At 36.8% G+C, this 15,279-nt stretch overlaps 1 protein-coding gene across 2 annotated transcripts in view; it reads right to left on the bottom strand.

Annotated features, from left to right (window-relative positions):
* Nucleotides 1–15,279, bottom strand: part of LOC107601393 (ceramide kinase-like protein) — a 58,042-nt gene that overhangs the window by 16,244 nt on the left and 26,519 nt on the right. For both annotated transcript variants that reach the window (XR_001610926.1, XM_016293560.1), the window contains exons 3-5: nucleotides 12,344–12,475; nucleotides 7,890–7,953; nucleotides 585–727 (exon numbers count right to left, since the gene is read on the bottom strand). Coding sequence is in view for 1 of the 2 variants with exons in the window: in XM_016293560.1 (XP_016149046.1) it covers nucleotides 585–727; nucleotides 7,890–7,953; nucleotides 12,344–12,475 (339 nt within the window). In the remaining variant the exon portion in view is untranslated. The remainder of the gene's footprint in view (nucleotides 1–584; nucleotides 728–7,889; nucleotides 7,954–12,343; nucleotides 12,476–15,279) is intronic.

The raw sequence follows: 15,279 nt of genomic DNA, 5'->3' as shown, positions 1-15,279 counted from the left end.
CATATACACGCACACAGACAACTGTACCAGAAACTATAATATATAATTTATATTATGATTATTATTTTTATGTTTTTAATATTAAACTTAATTTATATAAAAAAATACTTTTACAGATTATGCAAGTAAAATTGGTATTTACTTCCATACTCTAATGTACTTCTGAAACATGATATTCAACAAGAATAACCATTGGGAATTTGTGTTTTGGAAAGTGGGTGTTACATACTAGAATGGAGCCAGGTGGTTTGAGGGGGAGAGGTTAAAGATTTGGTTTTGTGACAATCATCTGGAAAAAGCCAGAGATATATTGCTATAAATATGCAAAACTAAAAAAAAATTCTTACTTTCAGAATAATATGTACTGTATATGTAACGTGTTTAATGCATATGATGAATCATGCACAGTATGCGTGTCTTAAATAACGTTTGTAATAAAAGCAAATTGGGTCAATTTTGAATTCATGTTGACTCAGCGAGGACCGAGCGCTGATTCGCATGCGCTCTCCTGAGAAGAGCTGGACGTTTTGGGCTGTACTGGGGACAGCTGCAGGAGAAAGAGATACACCACCCCTGATCCTCACCTGCTGGTATTATGCCGAGAGGAAGTGCTGCTTGGAGAGGCGTGAAGATAGAATCTGTGTCCCTCCCAGCGTCCATCTGGGCCCGGAGAAGCAACCCGTGGGCCACCTCAGCTACAGAGCCATCTCCCCCAACACATACCACACTAGAGAGAAAGCAAACGGATGGGCGGTGAGTCACGTGACCCAAACTCATGGCCAAGGGCTGGCTAACACACATGTAACAATTAGGCTGTTGTTCACTCATATGTGGATAAATGTAAATCCATATGGACGTGTATTTGATTGAATATACAGATTACACATGGCGAAAATGGCACAGTTATTCCTTAAATATGATTAAAAATTATAATAAAGTGACAAAGTCTTTATTAGAAGAATCCATTTCAATTAATGGAAACCATAATTCCCATTACGTCGTATTGAACAATAGATGAAACCGTGGAAGGCGTGTATTTTAATTGGGAAATGTCCTTTTTTTTTCAAGAATAGCAGAAAATCTGTCAGATCTCAGCAGCAAAATAAATCATTAAAAACGGCTGAGCCCACTAATCTGCTTTAAGCACATTACTAATAAATGAACACAGCCTAGTAAAGCTGATTACATTTAATTCAGAAATGCCCTTTAGCAATACTGTACAATCTCACAAATAGATTTGTTTAGCAGACACGGCCAGCACTAATAAGCAAGTAGCCATACCACTCACAAAATGAGTTCTGTGACCTTGCAGTCGCAGGTGTTTGGGATAAATCTGATTGCAATGTTTTGATCCGCCATATATGTTAAGTCTCGAAGGACGCTGCGAATCTACCAAATCGGGTTAGTAAATATTAAGCGATACATCAAAGCTCACCTATTCACCTTTGGGTTATTTTATGGAGGAGTGGAAGGGACTAACTGTGATCCTTTTGGCAGGTGTCAGAGACTGTGCCTTATCTTCATCTGTAGAGGTTAAAGCTTCAACTTAGAGGCCTCACCAAACACACGACGTGCACAGACAATGCAGAGCTTTATGGGAATGACGGATGGGGTCGAGATGAACAAGTTCCATTCCACATTAACCAAGGTTCACTGTTGAAGTTAACATGTTGCATGTAGGGCAGTCAGCTGATTAAGAATGTTAATCAGATCAATTACACGAATTGCTGATTAATTAAATAAAAATTAATAGCATATCAATACTTAAGACAATTAAGCCCCCAAATGAATATAATTCAAATACATTAATGCATCAGATGCATAAAAAAAAAAAATTACAAAAAGAGGCTTTATATATCAAAATAAAGTTTTATTTCGTTATAAGTATATGTAAGCTCATCACTAGTTCACAGTAATTAATTTTTTTGGAGTTTAATTTGCCCAAGATCGACTTCACATTGAGTCTGCCATTTCTTTAAATGGTTTGACTATGTACAGATGCGTTTTTGGTTGTTTCATCTTGTCTCACGCTATGAGTGTCAAAATGTAAAATGCTGTGACATTAAAACTAGTTCTTAGTAACTTTGAAAATACTTAGACTTGCTCCTCTAACTTGAAAAAAAAACATGTTAGTGGAACTTGAATTTCTCTATAGAGACCAATTCTGACTATTAACTAGTCACTTATTACCATGCATAACATATTGACAGTTTAGTAGGACTTATAAAGCACGTATTCTGCATGGCCATATTCTACTATATCCCAATATTCTACATATCCCTAATCCCAATACCTAAATTTAACAACTACCTTACTAACTATTAATAAGCAGCAAATTAGGTGTTTATTGAGGCAAAAGTCATAGTTAATGGTTTGTTAATGGCGAGAATTGGACCTTAAAATAAAGTGTGACCTAAAACTCTTATGAAGTTTACTTAAAAGTCAGAGGGTATGATTCATTTTGATCAAATGCATGATTGATTTATGTATGTACAGTGGGGCAAAAAAGTATTTAGTCAGCCACCAATTGTGCAAGTTCTCCCACTTAAAAAGATGAGAGAGGCCTGTAATTTTCATCATAGGTATACCTCAACTATGAGAGACAAAATGAGGGAGACAGCCCTAGATACAAGTAATGCACATTATGGAGTTTTCTTTTTTCTTTGTTCCCCTTTTTTTCAAATAGTAAAGTTAATTTGCACCATAATATCTCACTTAATGCATATTTTTAATAAGTAATGCATGTTTTATTTATATTTTATTCAACTTATTTACTGATAAATACAACTGAAAACGTCTCTCTCTTCTCCATGTTGGGAAAAGTAAGAGTATAAATAAGGTGCACAAGCATTGTAAGAGTTGTTGTAGTATGAGCAAGCATGATGGGTATCATAGTTTTACAGATTGTCACGGTGATCAGACGTACAGAATGTGACTGTTTTCTTTCAGCCCCCAATTCCCAACATTTTCTGCTTAAAAAAAAACAGGCAATTTTCTGTCGAAAATATGACATCAGGGTTTGCATTAAGTTTGTGATTTGTGACATTGCAATAAAAATCAGGTAAATCAGAAAAAGGTGCAAAGCCATCAATGCAATGGAACAAAGGTAAATTGGGGTACTTTATTTACTCCCCAATGGTACATATTAGTAACTTTTGAAAGTGTACTGCCCCAGTTTTGTACTTTTTATTTTTTGTCTGAGAGCTATTATAGCTTATATTAGGCAAGTAAAAATTAAATTTTCAATATAAAAATGCCTGAAAGTCAAGCATACGGCTTCCATTTCGAAGGAAAGAGAGTATTGGGGAGCTGATGGTTAGACATACAAATGCAAAAGTAATGTAACATACTGATTACACGTAAAGTAACGTTCCTCAACACTGCATGTCGGTCTAATATTTTGCCACTTATCTCACTTCCCATCTATCAGCAGTCAATGTGATGGCATTAAAATTTGCACAAATAAGGTCTTTGCATTCAGGGTGCTGACAATTACCATAAATGTGTGAGGGGAATAATTGCATCTATCGCTGATGTGCCATCACTTTAACGTCTATTGTGTGTGGCGCGTGAGACATAACTGAAATAGCAGCACTCCATTTAAACTGGTGGAAGCATCAGTTGCTGAAGTAATTAATGAGTGATGATCTATTAATGAAAAAAACGTGTGATTAGTATTACCTTTGCAGAATTAATTCTTCAGAGGTTAATTAATCGAGTTCAGAGGAATGAGGACAGGGGACTGAGTTTAGAGTGCTGTGTAACACATTTCCTAGACAGGGAAAAAATGGGATGTGGGGAATTATTCAAGTTTCTTCTTTTCTTTTGCTTTTGCTGAGGTGTTGAAGATGGTGTGTTTTAATGTATTATTAAACTATTATGTAAAATCTGGACTAGTATTATCACCTTTATAAAGCCTACTGATATATATATATATATATATATATATGTATGTATGTATATGTACAATAACTGACTTTTCAAAATATCTTCTTTTGTGTTCCACAGTAGAAAGAAAGTCATACAGATTTGGAACAACATGAGAGTGACTAAAAGATGACCATTTTTATTCTTTGAGCGAGCTATCCCTGTGAAGACCACTCTGTGTAGCACCATCGTGTGATTGAAACGTGCCCCATGTGGCTGTAACAATAGTACTGACACACATTCCCTGCTTGAAGATGATCCTGTTTAGCAAACAACAGAAAGTGATCTTTTTTTCTCTCTCTTTTTCCCCCATCGGGTTAAGTAGCTTAGATATCCTCAGTGATTTGTCATGCTGACAGAAAATTAAATTTCAACAAAAATCATCAGAGCATCATTTCTATAATCTTCAATAAAGAATAAGCTTTGTGAAATTGGAATACACAGACAGATCATGACTGATGTCGAAATTCCAGGCATTATCCTCAGCGTTAAGTCTTGAGTCTTAGAGCTGCGCTGTACAAGAACAAGAGAAATCTATTATCTGTAATGAAATCTATTAGCATAAGTGCAAAGATATGATGTATGATGCCACAAGGTCATAACTGAGGAGTAACTAAAGGTGTAACTAAAGCAGTAATGCTACTAACTTAGTGTTAAAATGTTTTCTCTCATTTCAGCTTAACATGCAGAGACAACTACAAGGTATTTGTGGGTTGAAGTGTTTGAGCAGCTCTACACAGTAAAATTGTCTCAGCCAACTGGGTGAATTAAAGGTGGATGTTTCTGTTTGTTCAATGTTAGAAAAAAACTTTGCAATTACTGTATGTTTACACACTTCACCGATAACAAAAATTTTCAGTAGCATTACTTTGAGTTTTTTTTTTTTCTGTAAAATTCTGTAGGTTTGATGTAATCACTTTTATTGATAACATTATTCTGTGATTTAATATTGCTCTTTTTTTAAGCAGTTATATAATCTTACCAGAATTTGATTTAAATTATAAATCAGTACATACAAGTAAGTCAATATTTTAATAAATTAATACTTTTATTCAGTAAGGATGCATTAGATTTACCAAAAGTGACCGTAAAGACATTTATAATGTTACAATACAATTCTATTCTGAAAAAAAAAAAATAATAAATAAATAAATGCTGTTCATTAAACTTTGTTCATCCAAATCCTGAAAAAATGGCTATGCCAAAGTCTTTTATTTATATATATATATATATAAATAAAAATGTAGCCTTGCCCTCGCAGGAATAAATTACATTTATAATATATTCAAACAGAAAATAGTTATTTTAAATAGTAATAATATTTCACAATATTAAAGTTTTTACTTCATTTTGATCAAATAAATACAGCCTTGGTGAGCTTAAGAAAATGTAACATTAAAAAAAACAAATTACAGACCCCAAATAGTAACAATACGATAATATTTAAAAAATATTTATTTCTATTAATATTAAAGCAGAAAATAATAATATTCATATTAAAGCAGAAAAAATACTATTTCCTTTTTTTCAACATTTTCCCCCTCTTTTCCCCCCCTTTTTTCTTGGTGCAAAAACAGCTTCACATCAATTAAATTTAATATTAATGTGGCAAATTGCTATAGACCACTAAAATCAAACCGTTTTTCCTAATCTGGACTTCATCTAGAATACTTCATGCTCTCTATTTTCTCATTGCTCCATGTTTCTTCATCACTCTCACATATAAATTATATAAAGCAGTCCTGCACACATCTCTATCATCAGTAAATATATTGTGATAGCCCTATAGGCCTCACGGTAATACTGACACCATGTCTTTGATCCTCAACCCTGTGGTTTTATGTCTTCCTACGCAAACTTCATCTTACTGTTGAAGTTCCACTTCGACCTCTTACAGTGTCTGATCTCTTTATTTCTAGATTCGCAAGAACCCGGCCACCAAGCCCTCTTACCACCTTCATACACCACAGATTAATCACCATTCAACGTGAATGTGTTCTTCGCTCGGCGCTTGCCCTTGCCCCTTTGTCACTGCCGTGAACCTGCACGCTGTGTTTTTAATCAAAGACCACTGTGCCAGACCCAGCACGTCCCCTCCCACCGAGCCCAGAGGATGCAGCGGAACAGTAGGGCGGCAGTAACGGATGAGCGTTAAGCCGGGGCCGGAGATATTTAAGAGGAGCTAATTGTGAGAAGTACTGGAGCACGCGGAGAGAGACCGTACAATGTGGTGTGAGCGATGCCCCGCACCCGCGGTCGGCTGGATGGCGGTACTTCATCACTGCTTCCAGAACAGGTAATTAAGGAGCCACCTGCCGAGCCGCACCGGAGAGACCTGCTCTACCGGAGAGCTCCGCACTGGGCCCCGCGGCACGCCGCTCCAATCAAAGTATTATCACTCATTTTGCAAAAATCCACCTCTGCCTTTTTCTCTCTCTCTCTCTCTCTTCTCTCTGTCCCAAACACTACTTTATTTATTAAGGCTAAATGTCACCTCGAGAGAGGCAGGATTACTCTGTCATCTGGCTTTGAATCCATGCCATCTTCACTCGCATCATAAAACGGCCTTTAAAGGGACAGTTCTCCTTTTCTCATGCTTTTTCTTCCTTGCTGTCTTATATAAAAGAATGACCGTTCTCTTCTATATAGTGACCAGAGGTTGACAAACTCCCAAAAGGACTACATGTAGTCCATGCAACTTGTGCGCTATATTACAAATATTCTGAAACCGTATGATAGCTTTCTGTGATGAATAGACTAAAATGTATTTATTCATTGGAAATCCCGTCGGAAACAATAGCCTCTTGAGCTGCACTCCGACATACAGCGCAATTACACCTCCAGTGACCCGAGTTCGATTTCCGGCTTGAGTCCTTTGCCGATGCTGTTCACCACTTTCATGCCTGATCTCTATATTGTCCAATCCAGTAAAGGCATAAAATGCATTTTAGCTTAGGGACCACTTTTCACTATTAAGTAGTTACTTATTAGCATGCATATTACTGGCATATTGGCTGTTTATTAGTACTAATAAAGCACATATTAATGTTTTATTCTGCCTGACTGTATTGTATATTCCTTAATCCTACCCTATACCTAAAACTTAACAACTACCGTAGTTAAGAACTAGCAGTAAATTAGGAGTTTGAGGCAAAAGTCATAATTAGTATTATTAGGCTAGTTAATAGTGAGCATTAGCCCCCAAATTAAGTGTGACCAAAATCTTGATTGACAGCTGTGGTCACCATTTACTTTTACTGTATGGAAAAGAGCAACTTGGACATTACCATAAATGACACTTTTGATGACAGAATTCCTTTTAATTAGTTTAGTTTACTTTTGCTAATCTTTTGGTTCAGCACATTTAGCGTTTGTTCAGAGAGCCCACTGTTATTTTAGGATCATTGAGATTTTTTTATTACTTTAAATGAGTTTTTATTTTTCCATTTTCATTTTGTCATGTTTATCATTTTTATTAGTTTTGTTTTTAAATATGACTTTGTATATTTCATTAAGTGACTTATTATTTGACTTGTTATTTTTAGTACATCGAGTTAAACAAAATGAAAATGTGATCTATTTCCTTGGCAAATAGCTAAGCTAGTTAGTTAAAAAAAAATTATATTTAAGTTATTTTATTTATTTATTTATTTATTTACTTAGTTTTAGTTTTACTTAGCTAAAATAACCCCATGATGAAAAAATAATTTGCATTACTGTAAAATTAAAAAAGCATGGTATGGATTATTAGCATGCATATATACAGTATGTATATGTATATATGTATACATATAACACACACATGATTTGAAAAAGAATATATTTGTTTAAAAAGCAAAGCATATATTTATGATAGTTTAAATGCACTGCTCCAACCCACTACTAAAATGTTTCATAGACTGAATCATACCACTGGAGATTATTTTGTTGTTGTTTTTGTTGTTGTCATGAAGTATACATACCCATCATAGTCTTCCAAGCTGCAGTCTTTCAGAATGGACAGTGCGTGGCCCTTTCTCTTGGTGACTGTGGAAAAGAAAGAGTTAATGTTTAAAAAAAAAAAAAAGCACTCCAAACTGCCTTTAGTACCCTTTTCCAGGCATTGGCAAATGGCTTAAGCCGAACATATGGTCCTGGCTGTAAAACAGAATTTATACTTGCATGCTGTTTGCATTTTTAATCAAGAATATGAGTTGTGGTACAAAGAGGCGACCGCTCTTGTGTTCAGCTTGCCCAAGCTGCACAAAACAAGGTCAAGATTGTTCCCAGCATTCACTGTGTGGTTTGCAGTTACTGCAGTGCTGTGACATAGCTTAGGTAACAAGGTAATCAGAGGGTCACAGGTCCGAAAAAATAGGGTTAAATGTGGTCAGTTTGTTGGATAAAGGCTTAATCCAGTAGAATTATGGATTCAGGTTTGGTGACGTGTGGCAGAAACCCCTGGCCTGTGTGGCACGGAAGAATGCCACTGAATGCGGGGGAAGAGGGGTGGCACGCCGCAGATGGCATTGTGCACGCCCATGCCCCACTTAGCATTTTCTGGGGCACCTCCACCATGGAGCGGGTCCCAGCTGTGACCAACCATCAAAGAGCTCACCGTGGCTGATGTGACACTTGCAGATGGATGTTTTTTTGTTGTTTAAGAACGTGCTTCACGATGCACACAGAGATGCAAGTGCTGTGTCTGTTCATTATGACATGCCTGGCTATTCCTGGTACCAGCTCCTAAACAGAAGCACACAGACTACAGAACCTGCACACAATTGTTTGGACAGAAGATCATGTGATTATAGCTTTAAATTAAACGGTTTATTTTTTTGTTGCATGAGTTTTATTCATTTTTTAATGTTTTTGAAAGATGTCTCACCCAGGCAGCATTTATTTGATCAAAATACTATAAAACAGCAATATTGTGAAATAATACTACAAATAAAATAACTTTTTTCTATTTTAAAAGATTTTAAAATGTATTTATTGTAATTTATTCATGTGTTGGCAAAATTACATTTTCAGTAGCCGTTACTTTAGTCTTCAGTGTCGCATGATCCTTCAGATATCATTCTAATGTGCTGATTTGCTGCTCAAGAAACATTTCTGATTATTATCAATGTTGAAAACGTTATACTTTTGTTAAGAATACTTTTGTACTTTTGTTTATATACAGTGTATATATATATATAGAGAGAGAGAGAGAGAGAGAGAGAGAGACTGAGGTTGACTGCTCTTGTTTGCGATTAATAAACATGCAGTTATCATCTCATAAATAAAAATTAATTGTTTTAATCAAAATTTGTATAAAAAGTAGCATCACCAGATTCAAAAGATGCTTAAAGAATAATGCCACTTATATTATTTCCTGTTCATTCATGACATGAAAATAAAAACTATTGCATTGTGGGATGCAGTACAGAAATAGCAGTATGTTTAGTATGTTGTTCCAGACATTCTGAGTTCAATTCTTAGTGCTGACCTGTAGGGGGAGAGCGTGCAAATCAAAGTGAACTTAAAGGATCATGTGGCCCTGACCTTGCCAAACAAAACCACAACCCTTTTTCACATCTCACTGACTGAGCCACATTCTGCCCTGAGCTGTGAAATATCATTCATTTTAGTTAAAAATCAAACTTACAGTAGGTTTAAAACTGGTCTAAGCACATACAATGCTAAATTAGACTCTTAAATGACCATAAAACTGCAAAAAATGAGATGTCCATGTATAAGCTTTAGTTATCAGAAAATAGCCTTGAATTACACACTGTAATTGCTTCTCTCAATTGTGACAGTTCGCTAATATTGCCTGTTCATCTCTCACAAAGTCTATAGAGCTAATTCGATCACGTATATTCTCAATGCTCTGCGTTGCAAGCGGCAGAATGAGATATTTAATTTCTATTAGGTAAAATGTTGTTTAATGGCTCCACCTCGAGCTCTCAGCCTCTGCCCTCGGGAGCACATCATCAGGAAACGGATTCTATTACTGTTCAAATGGCTTCTGGAATCAGGTAGCCACATTCATTAGAGCACAGATTGTGGAGTCTCCTTCCCAAAAGCAGGGGGCGCCTGGTGCGTGTTCGGGTGTGTGTGTGTGTGTGTGTGTGTAGTAGTGTGTGGATGTCTATGCATATATAGTATGGGGTCCTCTGTGTGTGTGTGTGTGTGTGTGTGTGTGTGTGTGTGTGTGTGTGTGTGTGTGCGCGCGCATGTGTGTGTGAGGAGGTGGGTAAAGGGGAGGAGAGGGGGGAGTCCCGCACTGTGTTAGAACAGATGGGTGCAGTCCCTCCCCTTGGGTCAGGTTACTGACGGAGGATACACTTCTCCTGTCATTATGAGTGTGAGATGCATTTAGGACCATCCACAGCAGTGTTGTACAGCTGCTACTTCCAGTATGAGCACACACACATACACAACCTCAAACATACTGCAGAGAGATATCGAGAGAGGTGGGAATAAAAGAAAAGGAGAGCTCGGTTGTGCAAACATTGGCGCATATTCATAAGCATCACATTTGTATGCATTTTATCAGTTCAAGCTTTTCCTGAGAATGTTTTTGCTAGCACCATGCTCTACTGTTTGAGCTACAGCAGCCCCAACACAAATTTAAAAAAGCAAAGTAATTTGATTAACTCAATCCAGTCTCATGGGAAAACGTAACTATTTTACAAAGTGGTGATTTCATTTGAATTCGTACAATTTGATTTGTATGGGAACGTATGATTTTTGGAAAACAATTAAGCATTGAGGTTTTCCCCTAAACCTAACTGTTAGCACGGCATAAGCAGATCGTGCAAAACATTTGTGCATATTTACATGTATGCACTCGGTAGACCGTATACATTTTATCCGTTACATTTATAACTCTACCCAATCATAAGACAACATATCTATTATACGAGGTGGTGATTTTGTCTGAATTTACGTAATGTGATTTAATATGGGAGCAAACAATTACAAAAAAAACCTAGCTGTGGCGTAAGCAGATTGTATGAAACATTTGTGCATATTCATAAGCATCACTATTACATGTATGCACTTGGTAGATAGTACATTTTATCAGTATGTGTATTTCCTAGGAATGATTTTTGGAGTTATTAGCACCAAACTGTACTGTTTCAGCTACAGCAACCCAAATTAAAAGAGCAAGCTAACACAAAATAAAAGCTTGATAAACTTATCTGTATTCGTACGGAAGATTTTTAGAACAAAGCAAGCATGAGGTTATTCCCCTAAATGTAACCACCAGTGGGGCGTAAGCAGATCGTAGTATGAAAATGTAAGAATAAGATTGTACAAATTCATTCAAATTAATGGCTGTTCACACCAAGAATGACAACAATAACTATGAAGTTTTAATAATTATTCTAATTAAATGAGAATAGGGAAGCCTACATCACAAATATAACACAGAGGAACAAAATTACTGGTATCACTTTCACAACCTTTTCCTTTTTTCAACTGATGAATGATCAAATTGGCAGCCAATCAGAATCCAACTGACTTTAAAAAGCTTGAGCATTTAAAGCAGCAGATGATGTAACTGCAGCACACAGTTATAATAAAGTTTGGAATGTTGGCTAGTTTGATGCTATGTGGTTGCCAGGGTGTTCTGAGTGGTTGCTAGGTGGTTACTTGATGGCCCACTCTTAATATTCTACACTAATTCTATGTTATTTCCAATCTTCTAGTTAAAATATCTAAAAATACTTTTAAACAAGATAAATGTATAAAAAGCATCACTGCATATTAAATACGTAAATATGTTTTCAGAGCATGCATCAGTAACACAAGGCAGTTTCTATCCACTTGTTTTAAGTATAAACAAGTTAAAAACAAATCTTTGAAAAAAAAATTGCTAGTGCAATAAGACGAATGCATTTAAATTCATATTATGAATCTATGAAAACAAGTTTTAATATCTTGTGCAGTGTTGCTTCTCAAGTATTTCATTTCAAGCATTTTTAGAATAAAAAAATGGTGAGTGCAGGATATTCTGATATTTTATAAGTCAAATGTAATATTTAGTTTTTCCTTTAACGTTGGTTTTTAGTAAATTGCATGGAGAGATGGCAATTACAATGGTAAACATGATTAATTTTGCTTTTAAGTGTGCATTCAAATGATGCATTAACATAGGGACCTTGACATTCCTCACCCTAAAATATTGATTTCCTATGATCCACTGCCAATGCCTAATGGCGTAAAGCACCAGCTTGTTAGCATATAGGGAATTATTGAGCACTGAGGGATGAATCCTATGAGTGAACAGACCCTGAGGGCAGACGTTAATGCACTTCGACCTCGAGTGAGGCCTGAGGGGGTGGCAGTCACCTGTGCATGATGATTTCAAGCTGAAACAGTGAAGAAAAGCTATCTATGTAACTGTTTGTTATCCTGTATAGTGCAGATGCATGAGACTTACTGGTCACATCGGCTTCTATGTCAGCCAGCTTGAAGAGCGGGGCAACTTCGTCCAGGTAGAGCTGGTACGCCTCTTTCTTGTGGCTGATGGGGTTCACAAAGACTTTGAGAGACTTGGGACGGTTCTTAAAACCTGCAGAGCAAACAAAACAACAAACAGCGGGAAGATTCATCAATCCCCTTGTGTCATGAATCCCATGGGCATTCATTTAAGTGCTTGATACTCATCCAGTTTAGAGAAGTGCACATCTGTTAATGTGAGTCAAAGCCCCTGTCCTACATAATAACGATTTCTTGTCGTGAGTTCAGCTTTTGTCTGCCACCCTTGCTGCAGAATGGCTCTCACACAGTGTGAGTTCAGTCTCCACCAATTGAAAAGGTCAGATCAGTGTCTGTTGTTTACAGCAGCTGAATGTCTGCCAAGAATGAGGAGAAAGCTTGAATAAATACACCATGTAGGCTCTTGGTCTCTCTCTGTTCACGTTTTTGTGGTGGGAGAAGTGGTCCATTGATATGTGATATGTGGTTTTGATGAGTGATGCCAATAACTATAAAGTGGGGTAGTCAAGGCATTATATGTGAATATTATATGGGTACAAATGTGTACCCAGAATGAGCTAAATCTAAAATATACTGCATGCATATATATATTTGATTTTTATTTATTCTTATTTTATTTTATTATATTATTTATTTTTACAGGGGTTATTATCTGCTTTTGCAAGAACAGAAGAGGTGCTTGATTTCGGTTATCTGGTCAATCTGAGGACAAACAGGACAGTTTGACAGTTGCATCTGTTAGTAAATACTGTTGTCAATCCCAAACAGCAAATATGTCCATGTGCACCTGGCCTACGCTACCAATCAAAAGTTTGGGGTCGGTAAAACATTTTTTTTTATGTTTTAGAAAAAAAAGCCCCTTATGTTCTCCAAATCTGCATTTAATTTATCTAAAATATAGTTACAAAATTTTTTTTAATTTTCATAAATCATGTTTTTATTGTGTTTTATTGTGTTAGTTAGTTGTATTTTTTTAGTTATTATTATGTAATCAAAACAACCCAACTGCAGTTTGATTGATATTAATTGGAATGCAGGATAAAAAAACATGATTTTTGAAAATTTTAAAAAACAACGTTATCTGTTTTTGCAAATTAACTCTTCATATATTTTAAAAAGTAATTTATTCCAGTGATTCAAAGCTGAATTTTCAGCATCATTACTCCAGTCTTCAGTGTCACATTATCCTTCAGAAATCATTCTAATATGCTGATTTGCTGCTCAAGAAACATTTCTTCTTATTATCAATCTACAAAATAGCTGTGCTGCTTAATATTTATGTGAAAACTGTGATACTTTTTTTCCAGGATTTGCCATCAATGTTTGATTTACTATTTTCTGTACTTCCTTCTTTGCAGGGAGAATCCAGTATTGAGTAACAGTGGATCATAATTAGCACAAATTAGGGAGCTGCTATCTCTCCCGGCCTTCCTGGAGTGCCTGAGATCGATGGAAGCTGAGGTGAAGCTCAACGCTCTCTCTCCTTCCTCCATCATCTCCCTCATTACTCTAATCCGGCCCCTGAAGCTCTCGACCCTCGACCTGCTAACGAGCCGCTACCCTCGGCTTGCCCTCCACTGTACCCCCTGCTGACATCACAGAGCAGGAGTTCCAGGGGGTGCCCAAGGTCACAGTTCAAATAGGCACAAAACGTGCACCAAAGTAGATGCAGGATGTGAGGTGGGGAGGCTGGGGGGATTTGGAATCTTGAAAGAAGGTTGCGAGTCTCGCTCAGCGTGGGGACGCTGATCCCATCTCCCACTATGTGGCTCTTGGGGGCCGCGGTGCCGGGACGGTGGGGTCCACGCAGGGAGCAGGTGCAGGGGGGCGGCACCACCGCTGCTGTTATAGCTATGAATGGGGCTCAGGAGGCTCAGTAACCCTCATCCTCACCGAGGGGGCTTCGGGCCCACCGCACGACACATGAAAACAACGCTGTGAGGAAATGCTCATCTATTGCATCAGATTTAGTGGCCACATTTGCATCATCATTTCATTAAGGTAGTTCAAAATACCCACACAAAACATGCTATTTATAAAGTCTCCTTTTAGTCTCTGGTTTTCCCAAGATACTCTCTGTTCCAAAACCTTGTGTGCTACCTATATAGACAGCATTATTTATAGTATATTATATTATATAGTTATGAGGCAATGGCTATGCTAAAAGGTAGGTAGCATAACCATGCTGCGTTCTATGATGCATAATTTGTACTGCATCTGATGTACACTTTGCAGAGAGTGTAAATGCACTGCAGTGAACTTGGTGAAAAGATTGCTGACAAAAAAGAGAGAAATGCTTTTTACAAATGTATAAATGACAGCAAGAATTGATAACAAATATTGAAAATAAAAAATGGACTTTTATTAGGTTATATATATAAAGATAATGCAAGTACATACAAAATGCAGTTTTTAAATTATGATTTCATTTATTAAGGGAAAAAAGCTGTCCAAACCTACCTGGCCCTACGTGAAAAATGTATTCCCCCCTCCTGTTAAATCATGAACTGTGATTAACAACATTATTTTAGAAAGCTGAGTTGAATTTCACTAGCCACACCCAGGCCTGATTACTGCCAGACCTGTTGAATCAAGAAATCACTTAAATAGAACCTGTCTGATAGCTCCAACCCTAATCAAACACACCTGAAGTAGCTAATAAAGCTCTTATAGGCATACTAGAAACTTCCAGGCAGGTGTGTTGAGGCAAGCTGGAGCTAATCTCTGCAGGACACCGGCCCTCCAGGACCGAGTTTGGGCACCCCTGATTTAGATCATCAAACAAATTTTTATATTACATAAAGATAATGCAAGTACATACAAAATGCAGTTTTTAAATTATGATTTCATTTATTAAGGGAAAAAAGCTGTCCAAAC

Source organism: Sinocyclocheilus grahami, unplaced genomic scaffold, assembly GCF_001515645.1.
Source record: "Sinocyclocheilus grahami isolate Dianchi unplaced genomic scaffold, SAMN03320097.WGS_v1.1 scaffold304.1, whole genome shotgun sequence".
Lineage (NCBI taxonomy): Eukaryota > Metazoa > Chordata > Actinopteri > Cypriniformes > Cyprinidae > Sinocyclocheilus > Sinocyclocheilus grahami.
Note: the sequence above shows the minus strand (reverse complement) of the source record. Positions and strands in the feature narration are given on the sequence as shown.